Source organism: Streptopelia decaocto (genome assembly GCF_964273445.1).
Source record: "Streptopelia decaocto genome assembly, chromosome: 6".
Lineage (NCBI taxonomy): Eukaryota > Metazoa > Chordata > Aves > Columbiformes > Columbidae > Streptopelia > Streptopelia decaocto.
The window spans coordinates 22,525,650-22,552,423 of NC_138660.1; the positions used below are offsets into that span (position 1 = coordinate 22,525,650).

General features: G+C 43.9%; 1 protein-coding gene across 1 annotated transcript in view; it reads left to right on the forward strand.

The window, feature by feature from the left end:
- Nucleotides 1–26,774, forward strand: part of GPC1 (glypican 1) — a 205,223-nt gene that overhangs the window by 149,999 nt on the left and 28,450 nt on the right. Inside the window, exon 3 of the mRNA XM_082056808.1 lies at nt 25,471–25,862. Coding sequence (XP_081912934.1) covers nt 25,471–25,862 — 392 coding nt within the window. The remainder of the gene's footprint in view (nt 1–25,470; nt 25,863–26,774) is intronic.

Sequence of the window (26,774 nt, forward strand, 5' to 3'; positions counted from 1 at the left end):
CAAATTACCAATTTTAAGGCATTTGATTTGTTATTTCTGCAAATTAGGGGCCAGATGCTGCTGCACTTTCATAGTTTTTAATCTCTTAAAAAGAGATTACTGCTGGAGGAATGTGCTGCTCAGGGGGAGTGATGCTGGTTAACCCTTTCTTTAAATACTTTTAATTGTAATTTGCTGTGGCCAGTGTGGTTGTTCCAGATAGGTGAACACATGGGAGCTGCTTGGTGTGATACAAAAGACCTGTCATCGTCTTGGCAACTTCTTCCTTTGGTTTATAATTTTCTATCTTCTATTTTTCTGCTCTTACTGCCACTCTCGGCCCAAGTGGGTACATCCTGTGTTTTCACAGTCTTTTAATTTCTGCCTCTCTCTGTTGCCTTTAGTGCATCTCCTCTCAGTTCTGCAGGGTGTCCCCCAGCACAGTGGGGGACACTGGATGGACTGATGCCTCTCCAGTATCCACTGGAGAAAAAGTAATGAGCACTGATAAAAGCTCTTCACCTTACGCCTCTGGGTGGAGGAGGCTGGATTGTGTGATGGGCAAGTGTATGTATTTCTGATGGGATTAAAGAACTGGTGTTTGACCTGGACACTTCCCATGCTTTGAACTGTTTGAAAAACCGCCCCTGAGGAAGGGAGGCGTCTTCAAGTGGCAGAGAGATTTCTTTTATAGAAGATAATACAGAATAAGTGCTTGTGTTGTCTGTATTATTGTCTATATTTGCTCAACCCAAATTAATTCAGCATGTTTTCAAGAGAGGCTAGCTGAGCCCCACCAGAAGTCAACAGCAAATTTGTAGATACATTCTTTTCTTTCAGCAATGAAAACACATTAAAGATGAGGAGGAACAGCCTCCAGGGCAGGGGAAATTTCATCCTGCAGGGGTGACTTGGAATAATTTCTCACCTCAGGGTAGGGAGCCTGGGAAAAACAATGAGATGACACGTATCCTGCTGCTGCTCTGCTGCACTCTTCTGAAAGCTGGTGTTGAAACACTTTTTCCTCTTCTGCTGACAAGTGCTTATTATAGCCTGATTTTCGGTGAGGGGAAGTTTGGAAGTGAGCATTTTTGTTTCTCATTATCAGTGTAGGCCTTTCGCCCACCGCATACCATCTAGCACCCTCCTGCCAATTAATCCACCCGGTATTTTCATCCCATGCAAACGCTGCCGTTGGGTGGTGATGGGCCAACATGTGTGTCACCACGCAGCTGTGTGACAGGCACCAGCACTGGTTCAGGACAGCACCTCTGTCCTCACATCACTGACGCGTGACTGAGCAGCATCCCTGGCTGGCCCCTCTCCTCACACCAGCCATTCCGTTTGCCTAGCCTCCCTGCAAGCAGAGTGGCACAATGGCTTTATTTAACCAGTTGGCAGCAAGGTTTTCTAGTTTTTTTGTTTGTTTTGGTTTTTTGGTAGGTTGGTTTGTTGGTTTATTTTTTTAATTAAAAAAAAAAAGTTCACAGACATATGCAGTCTGTCTCGCCCATTCAGCAAACACACATAAAAATAACAACCCTGCTGGTTTTGGGGATCTCAAGGGAGATGCCTGAGCTAAAACCCAACACAACAGTAAATAATGCTGAAGGAATGCATGGAAGGCTTTTACAACATGAAGACGAAATTATTAACCGCTATGGCTGATCGTCACTGGAATCCGGCAGCCTGCAGCTACATGCCGAGCTGCTGAGTTTTATATCTGAGGAGCTGCAAATTGTGTATTGGCTGAATGATGGAGCTGTGCTGTAATGTCATCCCTTGGTGTGGTGTAAAACCTACTGCCCCTTCCTTTGACCAGAAGAATGAATGTCCAGATCTATAAATTCTATTAACATTCAGTTTTCTGGATATTCATAGCAGTAAATTAAGCAGAAATTAAACCCCAAATACATTCATTTTTATACTGGGCTCCTCTGTGACACGGCCATCATGCTGCAGATACTGCAGAAGATTTCATGCTGTCCCTGCTTGGAGGGGCGGCCACCACTGGGGTGGAGGGAGCAGCCGTGGGACTCCACACACCCCTGTTTTTGTGGCTGGGTACCACAGGGAATGCCACATTCAGCTGCAGTGGCAGTGTTGCAGGTAGAATGTAAATGGCTACAATTAGCTGGCACGGGGGTTGATCATGTGATTTATAGTGCCATTAGTAATAACTGTTTATTTGTTATTTCAGTATATCTACAGCGCTGCAATCTATCAGGTCTATACCAGACGTGAAATTATGGATTACGGGTGTGGAGAAAATTGGAAAAGGAGGAAGGAATGATTTGTAAAATCTCCTGATCTTACACATATAACATATTTTCTTGGGGTCAGTTTGGTTATCTATTATTTGCTGTATGAAAGCAGCAATAAACCCTTTGAGCCACTGGGGACCTCTTATCTTTCATGCTTGCCACTGAAAAGCTTTTCCCCACGTTGCTCAGGTTTAACATACAAAGCCACACCAGACAACCACTCTGACCAGCAGGTTAGTTAATGTTTGTGCTGGGCGGAGGCACGCAGTGCTGCTGCGGGGCTCTGTGGGCTGAGCCCTGATGAACCTAGCTGCAGTGATCCCGAGCAGTTCCCGACCTAGGGCAGTTTCACCCTGCCAGGTAAACGCTGGGTAAGAAATGAGTTTGGTGCCAGTATTTGGAGACTGGTCCGGGGCAGTAGTAGATGAGGGCCAACATATGGGGGGAATGCAGGGGATCCCCGCTTGTACTCCGCAGCCTGGGGCTGCTGGCACTGCCCGCTGGTAGCACTGCCCCTCCACAGAGCATCCCCAGTGGACCTGCTGTTCTTTCCTGGGCACAGTCTCCAGGCAGCAGCTTTGACGTGCGGTTTGCTGACACAAGGGAACAGCACGGGCACAGCATGGGCCCTTTGCATCTCAGGAGCTATAAGGTGTGTTGCAGGTGCAAGCAGAGCTGCAAAGCCGAGTGCAGCATTGCCTGTGACTGCAGAGCTTGCTGCCTGCCTGGGTTAGGGGATGCGGCAGGATGTGGCCTGGCCCATTTTCCCCTTCTTATCAGAGCAGCTGGGAGAGCCATGTGCAAGGGCCTTGTCAGCAGCACAGAACAGTTAAAGTCAATGCTACTAAAAATTACTTTTTAAAAAACTGCCTCTGAGGCTTACTGAAGCGATTTAGAATGTGTTTACAACTGCCTTTCATGTTAAAACCAATAGCTGAAATACGAAGGCTGGCATTTACAAGATCCTTCACAAATAACCCCACACACCCCATGAGAGTTGTGTCACTGAACTATCACAAAAAACGCAGCAGGCAAAGACAAAACAAAAGGAAAATACAAACAAAGGCCCTGATCCCGCAAAGCTCAGTTCTCACAACTAGTTTAACTGGTGTGACCTCTCCCATTGAGTCTGTAGGAGAACCAGCTTGCTGCAAATTAAACACAGGCACAGATGTTGTTCCTGAAAATGTCTATTTGTTGAACAAATTATTTATAATAGGAAGTGGTATCTGTGTTAATTTAAGAAAAGCTATATATGCACCACGTGAGGATAATGGGTACTTTATAGTGTAAAATGGAGTGGGACTCCAGGTGCAGACTGGTGGCTCTGCAGCCCCGGAAAGGTACGGGTGAGCTATGGTGTTCCTGCTTCTTGCTTTGAGGATCCTCAGTCTGTCAATCGATTGCCAAGTCTATCACTCTTGTAGTTTTAGGAGGAGGATTTTTTTGTGTCATCAGGCCCTTACTTGCCTTTTGCAGCTTACAGGAATATTTTAAACATAAATGTAGAAATTTTATGCAATAACCCTGAAATTCTTTTAGGAATTAATAGCACCCAATTTAGTGTTGTAAGACTATGGAACAGCAAAGAGGAAGGAGTAGAACTTCAGCAGTGTAGGAAGAGAAGCTTCATATTTAAAATTTTTAAAATATTTAAGGTCTTCAAATCCAATGGTTTTAGTTGGAGCCCTCTACACGCCTTCTTAACCTCAGCTGGGGATCATGTTGACTCCTGAAGCTGCAGAGGTCCTTGAGCCTAAATGCTAAATTTTGCAACACCTCTGACTGCAAGCTTTGCATTGCCACGGAGCCATCGTGCAGCTTATGAGCCACAGGGCTGGAAAGATTGTGTCGTAGCCATGAATCATTATTTTTTCTTCCCTCACAGAAAATTTGGCCACAAATGTGGTGTTTGTCAGGGTCTGTTCTTCAAGCATCCACTTCGCTTGGTAGGTTGTGATCCTTGTCCACTGTACATGGACACTGCATACACCCTCTGCAGCCCTTGGCTCCAAGATTTAGCCCTTTCAGTATGTTTTTTTTACTGTTGTGCTGTTGAATTCTGGTAATTAATAGTTTACCAAAAAGAAAAACCTTTAAGGAAAATACAAATTCTGTTTTGAAAAGTCATGGTTGTGTATGCATTGTTTAAATCAATAGCTTTTTCTTATTAATAGAAGCACAATGAAGTGATTGGAAAACTCAGTATTGTGATGAATTGGTATTTTTCACATCAAAACAAATGGAAATCTTAAGGGCCGATTGGGGTAAATTGAAGAAGCCAATGTTACAGAATTTTGATTGGCTTTTATGCGTGGAAGTTCAGTGTCATCTCAATTTTGCTACTTTTTGTGCAATTTCATGTTTGTTGAAACCAATGCTTTCCAACCTTCTCCTTCTCATGGGATAGTCCGGTGTTAAAACCTTAAAACACACATAATTTTTCTGTGAAAGCAATTGCTGGTTTTGCTTTGTTTATGGTCAAGATCAGCAGTACTTGATAGCCTACCTAAATTATCAGAGATTCAATTTTTATGTAGTGTGAAATTATTGGAGAATCAAAACCTCCACCACAGCGGATGACTCAAGATTGCAATAAATACTCTGGATGAAGAATTCCACTATGTGTTCTTCATCCATTCCTCTTATCTGCTAAATGTTTTCTCAGGATTGTGCTTTTGTAGAAAAAAGGCAGAAAAGGGTGCAGATAGCAGTGTCACCTCACCCCTGCAGTGACTGCTGCAACAGGGGATGTGAGGTGGTGCTGGAACTGATGAACCCCACTGGCTTCATCAGCACCTGGTAATGGTGCATTTTGTCACGGTGAGGGGTAAATGTCATGCAAAAGGGCATTCACTTCTGCCAGTGTGGAAGGATTTGGTTTTCTGTGGTCTTTGGTTGTAAAGCTCAGCTCTTACAGGGCCGGGTGGTGCTGGCCGCAGTTTGCCATGACTGCAAGCGTAGCAGGTTGATTGGGGGTTATGCCAGGGAAGGGGGACTCAAGTCTGGCCCGAAGCACTGTCTCAGCAGCAAAAGGGTTTCTGGTTTTGCAGCGAAGAGGTTGTGGGATGGTTCAGCATTGTGCTCACCCACAGTCCTCGTTAGTAGAGGCGAAGCCATGCGATGGGGGCCCATGGGTGTCCCGGCACTCTGTCCTGCACCCAGAGAGCTCCGGAGGCAGCAGCGGCAGGCGCGGGGGTTTGGTGGGACCTTGATGGCAATTTCTGAGTGGTAAAATGCATGTTTGTGTTGGAATAAGGCCTTTGAAGTGAAACAATCTGTAGTGGTGTGCACTCCTATTTATGTGATAAATACACCGTGATTTTTGTATTCAGTGACATGTGGTTACTTAAAGGCCTCTGAATTGCTGAAGAAAATTAATTTAACTGAAGTCAAACATGAAAATACAGGGCAGAACCAAATACTACTTTAGAAGGCAATTCATTGTATTCAGCTGATCTTATTCTAGCAGGGGTTTTATTTTTAACTTTATGATTATGGATTTTTATAGTGTCATATCAACATAAAGGGCTTTTCTTCACAGCGAGAGCAGAACAGAGGAAGTCCAAGCAAATGAGATCCAATGTCCTTCAAGGAGGCAGTGGTAAACATGTTCTCAAAGACAGAAAAGTTCAAATATAAACTAACTGTGCTTGCTGTGGGGAGGGGAAAGAGTATAGTAGTTTCATTATATTTGAGAAGACAGCTGGTTGAAGACCAAAATCAGTATCGTTATTCCCAGTCTGCCACAGGGATATTTCAGAAACCCATTCAAACATCATGTGGCACAGACAAACCGACAAAAATAAACCTGGTGGTGGCAAGTCACTGTTTTAGAGAGTCCTGTTCTGTGGTATCTGTTTAATGCCAGACAGCAAAAGTCCTTCAGATCTATTCAAATCCACGGAGGGAATAAAAGGGTGAGGCAAGGGGGAAGGAAAGCATTTGGAGGGAGAGATTTCCATAAAAGCTAATAATTAAAATGGCTGTGGTTGTTCAAGTGAACTGCCAGGCTTGCCGGGGTTTGGGGATCTGTGCAGGGTGCTCCCTGCCCAGCTACCCCGAGGAGCCCGAGGAACCTCTCTGCCTCCTCCCTCAGCACTGGCACAGCCTGCTGTCCTCAGGAGCTTCACATGCAATTAGTGAGGAGGCACGAGCCCTGTGATTCAAGCTACACTTGTTTTTCAGCTCATCGTCATCCTGCTAACAAACGCTAAAGAGCTTTGCTCATAATAACAATACTTTAGCACCGTGCTCTAAGTGTCAGCTTGAGTAAACCTTTAGAACAGCCTATTTTAAGATGATTAGAAAAAGGAGTGCCTTTAGATCAAACCAAGTGATAGAAATGCCAAGGGCTAAGAACGTTAATTAGACTTAGTTAAAGCTTTCAGTAACACAACTAAAGTTAGTTACAAAGCTCTGCTTTTGATAGTGGTGTCTTCTCCAAGTCTCATCCCAATGTATGTGGAATAGCCCATGTGTCTGGAGGCAGAGGAGCAGGGAGGAAGGGCATGGCTTTCTCTGCCCAAACCTGAACCTGCGTTTCCCTCTCCCACCCTGGCGCTGAAGCACAGACTGTTGCCGTGGCTGAACAAAGTTGAAAATCCAGCAGATATTCCTTCTTTTTCCGCGTTCAGCATAGACGTCTAATGCTAATTATGCTTGTACTGGGCTCTGGCTGCTATAGGAGAGGAGTGTTCACCCTCATCCTTGGGACTCGTGCTGTTGGTGTCAGTGGTCATGGACTCATCAAGGACCGATGCCTTGTACTCAGGTGCAGAGCAGCTTCACTCCACACCTCTGCTGGTGTATTTAGAGGCAAATGCAGGTGACTTTGGTTCCCAGCCACTTGCATTCAAGGTTACTTTCCTTTGCTGAACTAGAAATATGTCAGTAAGAGTGTAACAGGTCCTGCCCAGCCTCCAAGGTTAGATGCTAGGCTTGAAAAAGTAGTACTGCATAATTAAACAAAAATACTAATAATCACAAATATGTTCTGCTTTAATATTGCTATAGATTATTTCATTCTAAGACAGTTCTTTAAGGAAACAGCTTTTGCTTTCTCATTTGTTGAGGATGAATTGGTACAGTCGTTCCCAAGGCCATTTATTCAATAGATCTCTAATAAATAAGTTGCAGCTACTTGGTTTCTCTCTCTTGTTCTGACTCATTTTAGCTTCTGGACACGCAGCTTCATTCTGTCAACATTTGATGACCATTTTTTCTATTATTTTTAACATATTGTGCAAGTGGTTCAGTTAGTGCTAGAACTAATGAAGTCTGTTTTCTAGGACTTTGTATTTCATGCACAATTGACTTCCATGTCAAAGAAAGTATAGGATTGCAGTGAAGCTTTTCTTGAACTTGGTACTTCCACATCGGCTGTCTCCTGCATATGTTCTCTAGAAGTCAGTAAGCCCTGGTTTGTTGGGTTTTTTTCCATCCACTTGCACAGAGTTCCATGTGCACTGATGGGCTGCTGTGACACTGTCTCATTTGAGAGAGCTGCAAACACATAGCACGCTGTCAGCTAGGTGAGACTGCACACCCAGAAGCCTTACCAAGAAGCACCAAAGCCTGCGTCAAAAATTGAACAGCTGCAAAGACCTTAAATGACTTCTTCCCTGTTATCAGCACCACAAAGCTGCAGTGGCTTGTTTCACTGTCGGACACTGATTAAAGGAACTGAAGCAGGAGCAAGCATGCAAATGCCAGGGGTTTCCTCTCCCAAGGGTTTATAATGAAGGGCAGGGAGGTGGTCCCAGGAGCATAGCCTGTTAATTTAATTAATTGAATGGGAGACTGGAGGCTGGGGGTGAGTTTCGTCTCACCTCAGCTCAGGTGTCCAGTTGTCTAATCTAAGCAACTGCCTACCAGTCAGTGAAAGGTGGTGTCTGTGTGTTACTGATAGAACTATCATCAGATGGTGAAGGAGGACTTGGGTAGATGGAGGTCACACAGGGCAATTCATTTCTTGTTATGTGGGGGAACAATTACGGCAAAAGATCAAGACAGCAACGTCAAATGCTTCAAAGGCTGAAGGTTTGGTTATCTGTTGTGTGAAATGGAGCGGGGGAGGTGGGTCTCTTGTCTTTTCCTTACTGATGGTGGCACACAAGTGCCACCCATTCCTCATAGTCCTTGCTCTTCCCTGTATGAAGAATCCAGTTCCATGAGCTCTGGAGCGTATCAGAGGGTCACGGGGATCTCTAAATGAAGTAATATTGCCCTTTACTTCTAATAAAGAGCAGGTTTTCCTTCTTTAAAGACAGCAAAGCAGCATGAAAATAAAGTTGCCAAGCATGTAGTTGAAATGGGAATTAAAAATGTAGGAAATCAGCTACCTAAGTTGCTGGTTACATGCAGCAGTTAAATGGCGTTAAGTGGAGATTTCAGAACAGGTGCTGTGAGATTGTACCCCAGTGAGGGGTTGTTCCTCCTCCAGGGCCGCTCCAGCTGGCAGCTTCCACATCCACAGTGTTTCAGGGCTGGGAGCGGCTCTTGAGCTCCCTGAAACGTTAGGAAGGATCTTTCCATTTGCTTTGTCTTGTCTAAACTGGACAGGAATGTACTTGGTGTCCTTTTGAAAAAACTTGCAGAGCTTAACCCAAAAGAGGTTCACCCAGATGCAAACTGGCTTACTCGCACAAAATTCTCTGGGAAATCTACATCACTTGACCATTAGTATTTTGTCCTAAGCACACCAGAAATTTCTATAACTGTTTTATAGTCAGCAAGTTAAAAGCAGACTTCAGCAGGAACAGCTGGGTGGGCCATTGATCTGAACCCACATGGAGCATCCTAAGGGAATCAAAGGCAAATTGTCGAATTATCCCCTACCACAAAAGGCATGGAAAAGTCAATATGTAAGATGGGTTCTCCTTAACAGAGAGGCCTAACGAGGGTACTGCGCCAGTTGTCTTGTTGTCTGTTGCCTCTGCCCAGGGCTGACAATAAGCTGCATTTATTATTATAATTGCAGTGGTAGTATAAGACATCTCTGTAGGTTTACTTCGATTCATGTACATGCAGAGAAGATTTTCAGGTGTCACTCACCAGTATGTTTGTGAAGAAAAGACTGTGTCACCTGGATGAGGTGTCTGTTAATGACGGAGGTGATAGCATGGTCTGCCTCACCCCGTCTGAGCTCATGTTCAGAAAGCACGTCTGCACATCGTCATCTAGTGACGTACCACACAGCTTTTCATTAACAGGAGATACATAAGTTACTATCCTAATTAAGTTAATCACTGAGCTTCTAGATTATGGAAGATCCCTGGGGATACATTCGGGCTCAACAAGGTCGCAGGAGGGGATTTGCGTCAGGAAGAAGGTTCTGGCTCAGGGGCACGGTGCCAGGAGGGAGAGCTTGTCCAAGTCCCCAGTCCTGGCTCTAGGCTGTGGGGTGCACCGGTCCTGATGAGCCGAGCAGGACCCCAAGGTGGCCCTGGGGATGGTCAGTGGGTGGGATGGTCTGCTGCGCTTCGGTGGGTCTGTGTTCTGAGTCTAGCAACCTGCTTCTTAACTTTCTTTTCCCAGAGAATAAAATTCACTTTGAATCTTACCTCAACCTTGACAGCATCCCCGTGTGATTAAGGTAATAATAGCAGTTAGTAAGGTGCACCCTTGTTCACAGAGGAAGCACCAAAGTTATCTTGTGTGCCTTCTTCTCCATGAATGGTTTGTGGTTCCTCTGCTACCCTGGATACCTTGTTCATTTTGTTTCATGTCCACCAAATGAACTTTCCTTTTTCTAATTTGCTGATCATTTTAGTCTGTTTAGTCTGTTTAGTCTGTTTTAGTCTTCAGCATCCAGGACATTTTATAACAGGGGTGGGGTTTTCCATAACTTGTCCGTTTGAAATAGTATTTCCTTTTGTCTGTTCTACATCTTCTGCTAGATCTGAGATTTCTCTGATTGTCTCCAAGCGTTTGTGATAATGGAAAAAGGTGAATGACAGCTGCTTGTCAACATCTCTGTGCATCCTGAAAAATGTATTCTAAATGCAGTTATTTATCTAGCTTTTTAATGAGAATTTCAATCTAAAATCATGGGAGAACATTTGAAAGAGATGAGAATTTACTACTCATGTCCAATACATTGGTGCAATGTACTTGGGATAAAATCTAACAGAAGAAAAATAAAGAAAGTTTGAAGCAGCTGAAGTAGGATAAAGTGGAACAAGCACATGCGTTTAACAAGTATCCGTTTTTCCCATCCTTCAAACTTGGGCCTGAGCCAGAGATGCTTCAAAAGCAGCAGAAAACCCAACTCAGTCAAGAGTACAGTGCCAACATCCCAGAGTAACCAAAGCCTTATTTTAGTTGTTTTAAATGAATTCTTAAAATGGAGCACATGTAATTTCCTCTCTCTTTTTTTTTTTTCTTTCCTTTTTTCCCCTATAAGCATAGCTGCAGTCAGAGTGTGGATAGCATTCCGGTTCTCAGCTAATATTTTCCTTAACATGCATTTTTGATCTCCACTCTGTAAGCATGATGACAGCCCATGGTGGATGCAGATGTTTTCAGTCATTGATGTATCCATATGATAGTCCTGAGAGGCACAAGGCACCCAAGCAGGTTGTCTTCCAAGGATTTGTAATGCTTGCACATTCTAAGGTGATTTATGTTTGGATCATATGAATTCTAAATACTCGTACTATACATACATCTTAAAATGGAATTGGTGAGGATGGGAGATGAGAGAAATTTCTCAACTCCTTGCAGATTCTTTTCCAAGTCTTCAAAACTGTGTTTCCTCCAGATGATGTGATGGGGTTTATGTGTCTACAAATACTGTGGAGGTGACTGCTGGTCTGTAAGTCAGCCGTGGCTGAGGGAAGCACACTTGATCTGAAGGGATGGAACATCCCAAGCAGAAATTGATTTCTACTTTGCTTTCCTTTGGCCCTTAAATACGGACTATATTTTGTTCATGGTGGTTCAGGTTTGCAGTGCTCACACAGAGTGAAGACACCACATGTGAAAAAGATGCCAGTGAAAAAGCTGATGTCTCCTGTCCCTCCTGTTCATATGGAGGGAAGCCAGGGGGTGCAGAAGTGACTGCTGGCCATGTATGTATAGATTGCTGCTGCATCAGGCACCATGGTCAGTTGTAGCCTATGTGTCTGTCCGCAGGGATTTAGCTGAACTGTCGGACTGGGAACATAACCATAGTTAGGATTGAACAGCAGCTTCCTCCATCATAAAATTTTCCAAAGAAAATAGATTTTGTGGCAGATTTTCCATGCTGGTCACAGTCATGATGTGATTCTACTTTAAAGACCTATACACAAGTAATAAATCAAAACAGTAATATGTATCGTGTATAGTCCACAAACAAACAAAAATATGTTTTGTACCCATTTACACCCATTAAAAAGTATATTCAAACATAATTGAAAAAAGGCCTAAATATTGGACAAGGTCTTTTATGAATCTCAATGAAATGCAGTGAAATCAGCCAGTAGTAACTCAGTAGTAGTACAGTTATCTTTACAGCTTCAGTGCCTGTAGCTTGTGGTGTCTCAGTATTTTGACTCATTCTAGATTTGAACTGATCTTCTTTATAAGGCTTTCAACAGCAAGTCAAGGCTCAGGACACTTGAGTGATTGCACCTCCTGGTCTGGTGCCACATTTTCATCTGTCCATCCAGAGGAGATGACAGAGCTGAATAAAGTCTTTCTACTTGTTTGGTTTTCTGTGATCTAACATTTGCTGCGTGATCAACCACATCTCTTTGGCTAGAGCCAGCACTGCCTGGGGGTCACAGGTGGGCTCCAGCCACATAAGGCTCCCGAGATCCGGCAGAGAATCCAGTGGTTTTATCCCAGCATGGCTACAGGCCAGCATATGCTTGGCAGACTTAAAAAAGAAAAAAAAAAAAAAAGAAAAAAAGAAAACAAAAAAACACCACTCAGACACTTTTTTTTTTTTTTCCCCAAAGAGTAGGTAAGCTAAGCCTAAATCTCTCTTTAGGACTGCTTTGTGACTTTGTGTTTTAAAATAGAAGTGGTTGAATGATGCTCAGGAGTTTTGAAAATCAAGCTCTTTCTAAGTTTTTATCATTGGAGAAGGTGAAAAGTTAGCGGTGTTTAACCAAACAGGTGCCATCAGGTGGGAGAGAAACAAAAATATGCTACTGGATTTATTATTGTAATATCTGCCAGGGAATGTGAATTCCTTTTGCTTAACAATTGATAAAATTAGCTTGTTTTGGAGCAGGCATGTAAAATTTGGACAGAGGACAAGGTTCTCCATCCTCTAGGGACAAAAGTACCAGGTTGCTGTACCTATTAATAGTAGACATCTCCATGCATTGAAGGGCTGAGGGAGAGCTGTGTTACCCACCATCCTTCTGACTTTTCCTAATTTCTGAAAATGTGTTGTAATGTCTTACGGTAGCTGCATATCATACAACTATTTTTCAGCTATGTTAAAATAGAAATTAATATTAATTTGCCTATTATTTGTATAACAGACATGCATATTATTGTATATGTGTACAACTTGAGCACTTCCAGCTGTCAGATACACACACATGTTGCATACTTTTGGTTGCCTGTTCACAGCAGCTGTCTTCTCTCACCTTTACATATTTCTCCTTTTCATACTGGTTCCATGGATGGGAATGTCATAAGTTAATTATTTTTACAAAAAGAAAAGTTCCTTTTTGATGGCATTGAAAGAGATAAAACTGGGGAGTAAGAGCTTTATACAGACAGATAAACTCCTGCAATAGTAACGGGGGAATTTTGCCTGCCTAGAATATTATCCACACAGCTGGTAATTTCTCTCCTTGTTCCTTTGGGAAAGCCCATGTGTCACATACTCAAGATACTTAGATATCCAAGGACTATGTGTATTAGATACTCTATACTGAAAAAATGCAGTGACAAGCATAGATTCAAATGATCTAATTAACACAACAATAAATAGTTTGTCTAGAGGGCGCTTTGAGTGGAGGGTAAAGCTAATGAAAAAGATAAAAAGCCGAAGTCGCTTGTGTGCCACTGTCACAGTATGAAGCCTACAGGTTTTGAAACTTAAACAAGGAGTTCTGATCTTGAAAAACAAGCAGCGAGGATGCTTGAGTGTGTAAGTCTCTCTTGAGTGTGTCACAGATAGACACAAGGCATGGAGTTATGTTTGTCTACTTTTTCACAGAGGCAATGAAATGCATTTAATTTTAAAAAGAGAATAATTCGCTGATGTTTTTCTGAATTTAAATAATACTGCAAAGACCCTTAGTGGCAAAGTGGTTTGAGATGATGGTGTATTTTTTAAGTAAGGAAGAAGGTAGATGTGTATCAAAAGTTATAAAGCCTTAGTTGTTTTCAGAACCGTGACAACATGCACGGGCATCTCTTGAGTGGTTCCTTTGTTTCTCTGGTTCATGCCACGTCTCTGCAGTTTGTCACCAGCTCAGTATATGGGCGTGCAGCTCACATACGTCAGGAGGTACCTTGGCCATCTCCCTTTATCTGCAACAGGGAGGGGACATTTCTGTGTAACCAGCTGTTTATTTCAGCTGGAGGAATGGAACACGTTTCTTTCTGGAGTGAAAAATACCTCAGCTGTATAGGTATCTACTTCACATTTATCCAGGATGTATATCGCACCTTCTAAAACTGCCAGCAATCCTCAATATGGTAAGATTAGTTTATTTTACTGTTAGAGAAATTGAGCCCTTCAGGTCTTACTGAATAAACCTGGAAAGGAACAGGCAGTATTAGTAATTACTTTTACTACCTTTCATGCTCCTTTCAATGATAGCTATGGTGCTTGTTGGTTTACCTTTAAATGCAGACTTTCTTAGAGGAAAAAAATGAGTGGAATTCATCTCGCAAAATTTCATTTATCCAGAAGTTCAGCCTACTCTAACTTAGTTATCCCGGCTCCTACTACAGTCCGTAGAGAGAGATGAGCAGCTCTCAAGAAGAGCTCAGCTCATGGTAGAGAGGGGGGGTGCCTTTTCTTCCTTAAGTGAGGACTAAGCTGCCAGATCAGACTTGACTCTCGTTTGATGAATCCCACCCACACGCCTTCCCAGTCCTTATCTCGCAGAGAGGTTGCAGTGAAATCTGTTTGATAAGAGCCTGCTGGGGCAATACTTGCAGTTCATCATTTGCTGCAAGTCTGTAGTTGTAGCACAGATATATTTAGAAGGAGCTGTGATTAAAATCCCTTGCCAGCTCAGATCCCAGGAACACACGTGAGGAAAATAATCCTAAGATTCACATCTCTTGTATTTGCTTATCCCACCTTGGGTGCAAAAAGACCGAATCCGGTCTGGAAGGGCTTTGAGCCTGCAGCAGGACCTTGCAGTACAGCTCTTTGTTCTGCATCAGGGAGGCTGGATGGAGCAGGAGGCTCCTCGACATGGAGTGTGGGACCTCGGACTACAAGAGTCTTCTCAGCTTCATACATGGACAAAAGAAGCCTGTGATGAGCAGGAAAAGGGTTGCTTTTTATAGATCAGATTATTCAGCTTAGCAAAGACATGGAGGTATGATAGAGGTCTGTGAAACAGAGATGGCATGTATGGAGTATACTGTATTTCTTGCACTAGAAGATTTATGGCCGATGTACTGTAGATATTTAAAACCAGTGGATGGAAGTACTTCTCCCCAGAAAATATAACTAAATGTGGGGCTCATTACAAGACCCCAATAGTGTACCTAAGCTCAAAAAAGGTCTGACAAGTCCACAGAAGCTGGTGACCATCCCTGACTCTTAAACATTGAAGCTCCACCAGGAAACCTTTCAGTGGATGGGTCTTGATGGGTAAGATCATCCCTCATCCTATTGTTAGTGCCCTTTCTAAGTACACAGTATTGCCTCTAGGCTTGCATGCTTGCCTGTAACTCTAGATCTTATTGCATTGGTATCACCCAGTATAACCTTGTTTGTAAATACTCAGAGTATCCTGACGCATGTTTCTGTGGCTTGTTGCACCATATTGGATTATAGGCTTCAATCAAAAGAAGGTTTTGAGAGATGTACTGAGAAAAGGATTGAAATTTGATGGAATCCCAAGTTTGAGAAAACCATGTGAAAAATCTAGCAGCTCTTCTCTCAGCTTCACACACGGACACAGAGCCACAGTCACACGTAACTTTTGGTGATTTCCAGCCACACATGTGCAAGGGGCCACCTGCCTGCACGCATCACTGGAGGCGATTGACCTTCTCGTAGTGCACACAGACCTCAGCACACCTTAACAGCTGCCTCCTGCTCGGGCATTTCAGCCTTCGGAGCATGGCCACGCACACTGGATGAGTGTGCTTCCACACGTGCAGCCCTGAGCTCCCCTCCTTCTGCCCGGGTGTTGCGCTGTCACGAGCTTCCCAACATGGGTGTTTCAAGCCTAAACAATGGAGGAGCTACCAGGCAAATAGCTTGCATGTCAGCTTTGGTACATTTTATGGCATTTCATATTCTGGGCTCTGCGAGGGTGTTGTGTGGCGCCCGGAATTGCTTTCCAAGCAGGTGCATGCCACTTGCTCCTGCTCCATCCTTGCTGTTTTCCTGCTAGGCAGAAGGGAATGCCACAGTGGGCTTGGTTGCTCCAGCGTGGCCCCTGGTAATGCTGCAGCATATACACAGGCTTTGCTTATACATCCTGCCAGTCATACAGAATATTTAGTCTTCTTTGCCTGCCAAGCGACTCTTGTATTTGTGAAGTTGTTATATGAACTTGAGTTCAGGGGGGGTCTTTGCACAGATCTGTTTCTGAGGGACATTAGGAAGGTAATGCTGAATGCATCAGGATCATCAAGGCCTGTGTGGTTCCTTCACTAGCCATGTTTAGGAGAGAGCTGGGGCTGGGGAGTGTCTCGGTGGCTGTATTCGTGACACCCGGGCTTGTTGCTGTCACCTTGGGTGTCTTTCCTTGGGACCCCAGTAGTTGTATGTTGTTCACCAGGCAGACGAGCAGACTATCCAGCTTCCCACCGTTTCTTGAGTGACAGTCACCTCTTCCCTCTGGGCAGCTTTCCTGGCAGGAAACGTTCTTCACTCCCTTAGTTCGATAGCTGGATCCAGTCCTGCTTGTCTCAGATAAAAGCGAACTATCTTGGAAAATGGTAGAAACAGAGAAGGGGGATATATGCGGGGGGGGGGGGGGGCGGAAAGATGCAAATGATCACATCTCTCTGCCATTCAAAACAATGTCAAATGGGCACAACGCTTGTATTATGAAGTATGAAAATGTTACCCAGTTCCTGGCAGAAAAAGTGCACTTCTTTGGAGTGACAGGAGGTGCCTCTGCTGGGACCTCTCACTAGCAGAGTTGCGTTTCAAAACAGATTTTCATGCAACAGCAACTTTCTTCTGCAGGGAAAAGTTTTTGTTTTCTCAAAAAGCTCCCTTATTCCCTAACAAAAGAAAGAAGCCATCTGCTGTATATCCCAGTCTAAAATCAGTTTAAGGTAGACCATCTTTTGCTCTTACCAAAGCCAGCTATTGTAGAGATTAGGTCAAATTCTACATAACTGCCTGTTTTCCCTGTTGCTGGTGGTGTGTCTGTTCTATCAATTAATCTCATCTCAGGAGACTTCAAAAGCATTTGCATCTGTGCCTTGAGTAGTTAATTAAGCTGAAGAAGATGGAAATTAGTAAAGGAATTATTAGGTGAACTAGCCAAGGGGGAGGTAGCAATAAGTTGTGTTGAAAGAATAGCTCCTAGGCTGGAGGGAAGTTCCAGTTGTGATTCTCAGACAGGCCTAGAGCCCAGCCTGGTGAACAGTCCTGTTAAAGACTGGGACAAATGATAAGAAATGCGTTCATGAGATTAATTGATGACACAGTGCTGGGAAAGGTTGTCACTATTGAAGAGGATAGTGGATAACCATGATGACCAAAATAATAGAAATAGGGTGAAATTCAGTATTCCAGAGTGAGGTATATGGCTGGGGTCTAATTGGTTGGAAATAGCAAAGGGGAGAGTTGGGGACATACCAGTTGGTGGCAGAAAGTCTGTGAAATGCTAATGTGATGCATTCCTGAAAAACCTAAGTGCAGTTCCTGCTGTATTCACAGTGTTATTTCCAGTGAGGAAAATGAGATGATCTTTGTAGTTCTGACCACCCGCAGTTAAGAAAAGTTAATGCCAACCAGATGAGGTGAAGGGAAGAATTAGTGAAACGATGAGAGGACTGGGTAATCTTTCAGGTGTGAATAGGTGAAGGTACCTTTGCTTGTGCAGCAAGGCAGCATGGATGCTGAGAAAATACGGGACTTTGTGTGTAAATGTCTCAGAGGGTGAACACCAGCAAGCAAAAACAACTATTGAATCTGAAGGATTGCATTGGCAAAGAGCAAGTGGATAAAGAACGAACTTAGACCAGAAATTAAAAGGAATCCACCCATCTGACAATATGTTCTGGACCAGCCTTCCAGTAGGAGCAGGGGTGGCAAAATGTCTCACTGCTTTTGTGCTGGGAACTGAGCAGGTTCAGAAGAGGTTCAGAGGGTGAAGAATCATCAGCTGGTGGTGTGACAGGGCTGGCACTTGTCGCACTGACCCACATCATCTCTTCACTCCTGTGTTCCTACTCTGTTCTCAGGCCCCCTCCAGGATGCAGTGTGCAGAAGAGAAATCAGATAAAGGTATTTTGTTTGCCATTAAATGCGAAGTGGTTCTTTGGAGAGAATCCTAAAAGTTTGGAAGTTATACTGCCTAAAAGCATCATAATTCTTGCATCCTGGCACATGTGTTCACCCTGTTCATCCTTTGGCTTCTAGGTGGAAGCTAATTTTTTCTCAATTTGTGTGGGATTTTTTTGCAACCTGAGTCTTGGTTTCTCATGATGCCTCCTCGTGCGTCTCAGCCGCCAGACAGGAATGATGCGTAACATGGGACAGACCTTGAAGGGGAAAGTGATCCAGAATATGCAGGCTGTGTTCTCCAGGGTGGAATGGAACTGAGGAAATAGCTACACAAGAGCAGCTGTTTCACAGGAGTGTGAAACTGTGAGGAGAGAGGTGTCACCCAAAGAAAATGCCATAAGGATTGCTAGAAGCAGGGCTTTTTGCACTTGGAACCTAAGCCACTTGGTCTCACCATGGTTATTTCCCGTGTCAGAAGCCAGCTACGTACAAATCAGAGCATATCACTGCTGTTGTATGGATATCAGCTCTTCAGCAGAGGCATGGGTAGTACTTAAATTAATAATGAGTAATAACAATTTTATAAATAAAACATCACCGTACTTGCTGAAGTCAATAAAATAGACGTGAATGCATTAGTTTTCCAATTTAATGGCTTAAATCTGTTGCTGAATTATTCTCTTCTAATAGTAGTTTGACTGCAAGGACAGCATTAAAACCTACTGGAGAAGCAAGTTGGTATTGGGATGCGCAGCAGTGTATTAATTGGGAACTCAGCCCAGGAAAGTGCTGTGCCTCAGACCAACACGGCTGGCCCTGAGAGGGAGCTATGCTCTAGTACACATCCCCATACTCACTCTTTCCTTCCTTTTACTGCTGTCCAGGACACCAGAGAGTCAGCTTATTTTTCTCTCCTGTTCCTAATCCAGTATTCTTGAAACACACCAGCAGTGCTGTTGGTGAGCACATTTCACTCGGCCTCCCTTCAGAGCTGCACAGACGTTCCATGGCCCTGGCCTTACGTGAATTCCACCACAGGCTCTTGTGCTTGCTCAAACTTGAGAAATTATGATACAGTATTTGATAGTTTTTCCTCCTCACATTTTTGCCCCCACGTCTGGCTGTTCTGGCAGTTTATGGCTGCACTGCAACACCCCCAGATCACAAGCCCAGCTTGCTGTGCAAAGCTGTCCAGCTGGCAGGAGAGTTTTCATTTTGCCCTGATACTGAAAAGCTTCTGTAGCATTTGCACAAGAACAAGACTACTGTAGGTGCAGGGCACTGCTGCTCTGCATGGTTGCAGTATAAGTCATAAGGAGTTCCTGCAGGGACAACTCAAAGCTTTTGGAAGCATAAGCAGAATTGAATTTTGCTGTCCTGAGGTGGAGCAGTCTGCTCTAGTATTAAGAACACAAGAGTTAGCAGAGAGCTTGGAGCTGGCAGGTGGAGGCAGCGCAGAGCCCTGGTGCTGCTTCTGCTGCTCCAAGGAAAAGCAAAGGGTTGGAGGTACTGCCATGGGCTTCCTTCCTGCTGGAGTCCTGCACCCTGATGCTTTTCCCTGCCTCTTATGTCTGAATTCCAGATGTAGGTGGATGTGGTTGCCTGGAGTCTTCAACAAATCCAATCATCCAACGCTAAACCTGCCTTTAGGAAGAGATTTATTCTTAAAACCTGATTTTTGGAACTAATGGCATCATCTGAGCAATGTGTTTCCCCCCCCTCATCTCCTCCAATCTGGTACTAATCTTTTTCCAGTTGTGCTTAAGACTTTTTGTATTGCAGTTTTCTGCTTAAGGCTTTAATAATATTCAGATCGAAAGTAATTCAGTCACCTTTCTCCAATTCTCATGTTTCTTCTAGTATGCCTCTAAAAGTTGATGGCTTTTGAAGAAAGCCAGATCTGCTGCGTGCCAAAAAGCATTTGGATGCTCTTCCTCAGTGACTTCTTAATTTACCCGTGCATCCATTCCCACTCCATCGCGACATTAGTTGAAGGAACCCCAGTGTGTTCCAGATGTTGGATGATATCAGAGAGCTTGAATAAACAACTTGGTGATGGGGGACTGAGGAAGGGGGAACTCAAAACTTTCCATCTTCAGAGAGAAACTGCCGATCACTGCCTTGCTGTTCACAGCTTCCCCATTTGAATCCAGAGTTGTGAAAATGTGGAAACTGTGAAAATATGAGCTGCGAACACTGGGAAGCTGTGAAGTGGAGGAATAGGTGGGGATTTACAATCTCTCTTGAATGCAAAGATTATAGATACTGGTTGAAAACTTAATTCTCTCATAAGTAATCTTTTGTCACAACAACAGCAAGAGGAACAGCAGCCAAGGTTGCAGAATTGTCTCGGTTGTAAAAACTTTTCATTTCTTTGCTCATAACTTTCTGGCATTTTTGTATTTGAGGCAGAAGTTTTTCAAACCTGGCCTCTGCCAAAAGGCAAATTTCATTTGGGCGAAACTGGTTGTCTTGTTTCTGAGTCTGGAACTGCGAGACAATTATATTAATTAAAAAAAAAAACAGACTCTCTTTTATTTTTTTCTTTTGAATGCTTTTGCAGCGAGAGTGTGGAAGGTGGTGTTTCCTGTGGGAACAGCTTTGACTGAGGAGCTGTGCCTTTCGTTGGCCCAAGGAAAATGGAGTTTGATTTGACTGGATTACTGGTGTTAGAAAATCACCTGCTGGGCTTTGCAGTGTTGTGAAGCCCTTAGCAGGCAGTGCTGAACAAGGACTCACCTGTTAGGTGGCTCTTTGAGAAAAGTTTTTGAAAGTGGGGAAGCCCAGTTGTAGATTTAGCAGGTGACTCGCAGGAAGGTGTCTCTGGCTAGGACACCTCTGTGGTAAAATTTCTGAGGCTGGCAGAAGCTGAGAACGTCCGTGGTTTTTCAGCATAAGTCCAGAAAATACATAACTGCATTATTGTGCCTCAGAGTGGAGAAAAATGCATCATTCAGAGGGAAGCTGGCCCTGGTCGGAGGCACCTCAGGGGTTGGTGTACCTGCCCCTGGGGATGGGAGTGCAGCAGTGGCTCCTGGAGCAAGCAAGGGCTTCAGCCCTTTCCCTCCACCGCTGCCTTTCCCAAAGATAATGAAGCCATATTCTACAGCACACAAATGCAGACATAGGTTGAGCCTGTTGCTGCTGTCCTGGGAGAACATGGTGTTAGCCGAGCTCAGGGGCCTTGGGGATGTGACCTGGATGGAGCCGCCTCCATTTGCTCAGTTCCTGTTGAGTTAATCACCCCAATCCTCCTTTGGGAGCCGGGGCAGACCCAGCAGTTGTGGACCAAGTGAGAGTTAATAAATCCAAAATGGACCCACTGGGGGTTTATTTTTAATTTCTTATAGAAATAGCAGGACAGCTGTTTTATTAGAGGTTTCCAACCACCCAGGTTACCTAAGGGTCCCCCACCCACCATGGCTACAGGTAATGTGGTGTTTCCTCTAGAATAAAGACTTGCTTCTCCCTGAAGTCAAGGAGGACAGATGCCTGGACTGTGGTTCAGCAAGTTGTTTAATCCTGAGGCCCTGCACATCCTTACTCTATGATACATGTCTAGATATGTTAAAAGGTTTGATATTAGTAAGCAGGGAGTGTCGAGGAGAAGATGTGGTGTTAATTGGAGATACTGGTGCTAAACGTACGAGCGGTGCAGGGTGGGATCTTAAGGACCAGGACAGGTAGTGTGAGCTTCTGGGCATCCCTCTTGACAAATCCCACTTCTTAGTTCCTTCTAGTGCTGTAAAATGGGCATTTAAATTCTCTGCCAGGTCAGCTATTCATCACAAACACATGAGACTTAATTGCAAGTTAATTTTCCCTAGATAATGTATATTTTTTTCTCAGTGTATGAAATCTAGAACAACTTTCTGAGAACCAGCTGCAAATGAGTTGACTGTAATTAGTGTTCTGTCACTTAGGTGAGAAGTAACAGTTCATCAACTCTTAATTAGCTTAGACTTTTTTGAGATAACTTTCCACTTTTTGACAGAAAGATATACATCTTGTTTCTCCTGTAGTAGTACAAAGAAAGTCATTTTACCTTGAACTGACAGATTGGGCTGCGTTTGTTTGTGTTTTCTTCTTCCTGATGGTGAGTGCTAAGCTGCATGCCGTACATACCTGGATTGCTGAGCAATTTGTTCAGTTAGTGTCACTTGTCACAGAGAAAAGAGCACTGATTATACAAGAAAGAGAGTTTGAGCTCCATTTAATTAAATTTTGAATGGGTAACTGGCAGGGCTTGGACTGATACGTTAAGATACTGAGCAGCTTTTAGATATCTGATCAGCATCAGAGAAACTTTGTATTTTGTGCCTGTTGTAGGTGAATGCAATTTCTATTTGTTGTACAGGTAGGAAGGCTGTGGCAGCAGAAAAATGAAGCTACCTCAGATTAGTCAGACCCAAAACAGGGTCCTGCCAGGAGTGGCCAAAATTTCCTAGAAGTGGGCGCACACGACTGTGGTGCTGGGGACAGAGCCATGACCGTAGGAGGGGGTGCCTGAGCGCTTTGCAGAAGCAGAGCAGTCTGTGTAAAGGCCAGTAAATCAGAGTCACCAGGATGGGTGCTGTCTCTGTGCCAGTAACACTTGCAAAGTTTTAATTACATAGAATCACGGAATCATTTTGGTTGGAAGAGAACCTTAAGAGGGAGTCCAACCATAACCTAAATCTAGCACTAAACCTTGTCCCTAGGAGCCTCATCTACACATATTTTAAACCCCTCCAGGGATGGTGACTCCACCGCTTCCCTGGGCAGCCTGTTCCAATGCTTCACAAGCCTTTCCGTGAAGAAATGTTTCCTAATATTGCACATAGTGTACAATTACTCAGTGTAGATGAGGAAGGAAAGTTCTCACCTGCGTTAGCACTCTGCAGATCATAGTGATAATTTTGTTGCAACAAAAAATTGCTGTGTGCCACTGTCTTTGGAACTAGCAATGGCTGGACTGTTTGAGTGGGGGGAGATATGGACTCAAACGGGGTCCTTTGGCAGGGTGAGAGGCCCCAGGCTTTGCAGAAAGCTTGTCCTGCCCTGGGACCTGGCCAGTGGGGCCATGGGGACAGGGCAAGGGCTGAATCGGCCTTTGTCTTCAGATTCACGAGGAGAGGCTTTGATAAGCTCTGTTTGTATGTGCTGCAGGTGTTTCTTCTTACAAAACCAAGATCCTTTAGCAAAATATTATACTTTTTAATGGGATCAGCTTTAGATTTTTTTCCTGTCAGGAACCCGCCATCAGAAAGTCATTTAATAGGTGTCTTAGGTGCCATGTAGCAACATATTTGCACTGGTGTCTGTAGGAAGAAAGGGGGATTTAACACAGAAGATGGACAAACACATGAGGATCAGTCATTTTAGAGATGGAGGGAACCCGGTACAAATGTTCAGAGATACAAACTGCCAACGACGTCAGGTTGCGTAACAATACATTTCTTCCAAAAGTACACTTGAAAACCACAGGTTTTATTCAACATTTTAGATAACATTTTTATTTTATGCATAAGTGATTAAACCAAACTTCTGCTAAGACCTAGTTTAATCACGATTTTCTAAAAGCACTTAAATTTTAAACTATTAAGCAGTGCATGATTGTGGCTGGAGGAAGCCAGGCTATCAATGGTCATTAGGAGTTTGTTAAAATACAACAAGAAGTTTCAGTTTTAGCAGCCAGTGGTGCAGATGTAGAGGGTTTTTTCATTTGCTCTATATGCTTGTTGAGTTTTAGCTTAATTCAAATCTGAGAAGCCAATGAGAGGTTTTTAATGTAGAAAAGCTTGTATAGCCCTTCCAGACTGTGAATATAAACAAGAAGCATGGAAATAAGCTTTACTAGTTTAAAATTTTAGAGGTGTTTAATTGTAGTCAGCGCCGTTCCCTAAAAAAATACTTTGTTTTATAAAGCATTGTACATGCACTGTGCATTTTTCAGAAGCTTTTCTTTCTTTTCTTATATGCCTAGCACAGTGAAGTTAATTTATATACCTAAATACATGCTGTTTGATTTTAATTGAGTAACGGTTGCCCTCCAGCTAGAGCTTATCATACATCACCAAAAAACATAATAGTAATTTAGATTTAAATAATAGTATAATCAGGTTTGCTTCAAAAAGGTCCTAAAAAGTATAAATGTTATTGAAATGAAAATTATTATTTAAATAATTTTTCCTCTCAGTGACTTCAATGATGATTGAAGTTGCTTATGTAAATCAATAAATTGAATCAAATGGGTCCTGGGATGAGTTCCCTGCTGCAGTCTCGAAGAGCTTGAAGGTGGCTGGCACTTGAGAGGGTAGAAATACCTAAAGATGTTGGTAAGGGAGATGTTGAATCGGTCATCTTTATCTGCTGTATGTCACAAGAGTCGCATTTCTGTCACTTGTGTGACCACTGAACCTGGGGTGTAAAACCATTTCTTAATAGCTGTTTATACCTAAACAAAAGCAGGCTGCAAATCCGAATAAGCAAATGGGGTGAAAACCTCAAACATGATAATGCTGACCTCACCTCATAAGCACTTGAGCGCAACCCTGTGTTTAAATAAATAATATGTGCCTGTTGCAACATTTGGGACTCTGGCACAGGCTGTACGGGCTGTGTCTCAGAGCCAGGGCGGCTGCATGACGGGGGCTGATGGGGACATCTCTGAGAAGGATTGGCACCATCACTGATGGCAGCTCTGCTCCATCTCACCGGGGATTTGCAAATAACACATCAGAAAATAAGCAGTGAAGTAGGAAAGAAAGATGGCTCAGACAAGCTGCAGTGATCTCTCCAAAGACAACTTCAAGTTGTGCAGTGGATGGTGGTGGATTTGGATTGGTGGGGATGACAGCTAGTCAGAGTGAAGCCACGTCATCTTCAAGTACATGTGCTGCCCCAAAGAACAGCTCGTGTCTGCAGGCACCTTGTCCTAGATGGCTGTGCTTTGTGATTCAGGCATGTGTGTTGTGTGATAGTAAGAGCGGGCAATGCTGGAGGAGTTCCAATCTTTCACATGTTGCTATGGAAGATTTCAGGTTGTCTTCTAGGTGAAATCTTTATCTTCACTCTGGTGTGGCCACTGATATAGATACACTATCTGACTCCCAACGGCAGTCACTGTGGGATATACCTCCATTCCCTGAGCAGCATCCAGGCATGCTGGTGCGTTTACACTGTTTTCTAGTGATATTTAACAAGTGTCAGCTTCTGTGCCAGAAGTGGCTGGTTCTTGATTCAGGATTGAGTGTCTCATGAGGCACTGGCTGACAATTGTGGCAAGTTACGGTATATGTGAGCAGTGCCACTTGATGTGTTCTGTAAAGAAAACCCAGGAGTAATACTATCACACCTTATGTGCTCAGAGAAGAGCCTCAATTTTAGTTCTAAGTGAGGCTGCCAGAAGAGATGGAGAGGCCCAGATATGGTTCTTTGGCACTGGGAGTTCCTCCTTGAATCTTCTCAGCTAGGGCTCAAGACTGAGAGTGGGTAAGGGCGGTTGGAGGACAAGCTCTGTCAGGGCCCTTCCATTTTCTCAGGGCATTTGGTTGTGCTGCCAAACAGCAGAGCCCATTGGAATCCTGCTTGTCTGACTGATGCATCACCATCTCCTTTTTCTTCTGTCTTCAGGCTATTTCCAGGATTTGTTGAACAAGTCAGAAAAGGCCCTTTATGAAGCTTTTCCAAGCATGTACGGAGAATTGTACACTCAAAACATGAAGGTCTTCAAGGACTTGTACAGCGAGCTACGCCGCTATTACCGGGGCTCCAACATCAACTTGGAAGAGGCCCTCAATGAGTTCTGGACACGCTTGCTGGAGCGGCTCTTCAAGCTGATGAATCCCCAGTACCATATCACAGATGAGTACCTGGACTGCATGGTGAAACACGCGGAGCAGCACAAACCCTTTGGGGAAGTTCCCAGGGACCTGAAGGTGAAGGCAACCCGAGCCTTCATCGCAGCACGTTCCTATGCACAGGGCTTTCTAGTGGGCAGCGACGTGGTCAAAAAGGTGTCTCAGGTATGTTGGGCTTCTTCCTTCTCCTCCATCCCCAGATTGGCAGGAGCCAGTTAACTACTGCTGTTGGAGAGAGGGGGCGTTATTTCCCCTTACAGTTTCATTACGAAGCAAGCATGTGTTTTTCAGTTTTATAGAACAAACTGATTGAGGGTCATCCATCAGTGGAAAGGAGCAGCAAGCCTGGACTTCTACAGGCACTGGTAGTGCAAAAGCAGCACCCAGATCAGTCTTTACCTTGTTTTAACCTATGCAACAAGGAGATGGTGGGTCGCCCAGGCTGTAAAGCCCTTCTGTTGCTTGCCAAGATTCCTTGTGCTTCCCCAGCAGGGAAATGGCGTATGTCTGCATCACACTCCTGGATGGCGAGATGGTGTAGGGTGTGCAGAGCTGACTTGCCACGAGTGCTGGGAATACAGGCGGAGAGATGCGTTTCAGCAGTGGGTGATGGGATTGCTGCCTCTGTTTATGTAGCTGTGTATATTTGTACAGCTTCTGTTCACAGAGAGGGTGAGTTTGTAGTGTGCATTTGGATCTTCAGGGATGAAAGGTGCTATATAAATGTAAATTAAAATGACTGGATCCAGGGTTTCAGGAGGAAGGAAATTGTCTGTATTCTTTGCTGCAGAAGCAGCCTTTCAGCGCCAGAAGGTGGTGATTGTCCCGAAACAAGATATTCAGTCTTTTCACACAGGTAGCGAGGAGAAAATCCATACTAAAAAAATGACGTGCATACTGCACGTGGAGATGGCAATCAGCAGGTATGAGAATCAGGGCGTGATTAAACTGTGAATGTAAAAATAGGGAATAACAATTAATTTCCTCAGAAGGTGATACGTGGTAATGCGTAGCGGAGGACAGTACTATTTGATGCAACAAATCCAGACTTTGATCTCTGAAAGAAGCATTAATGTG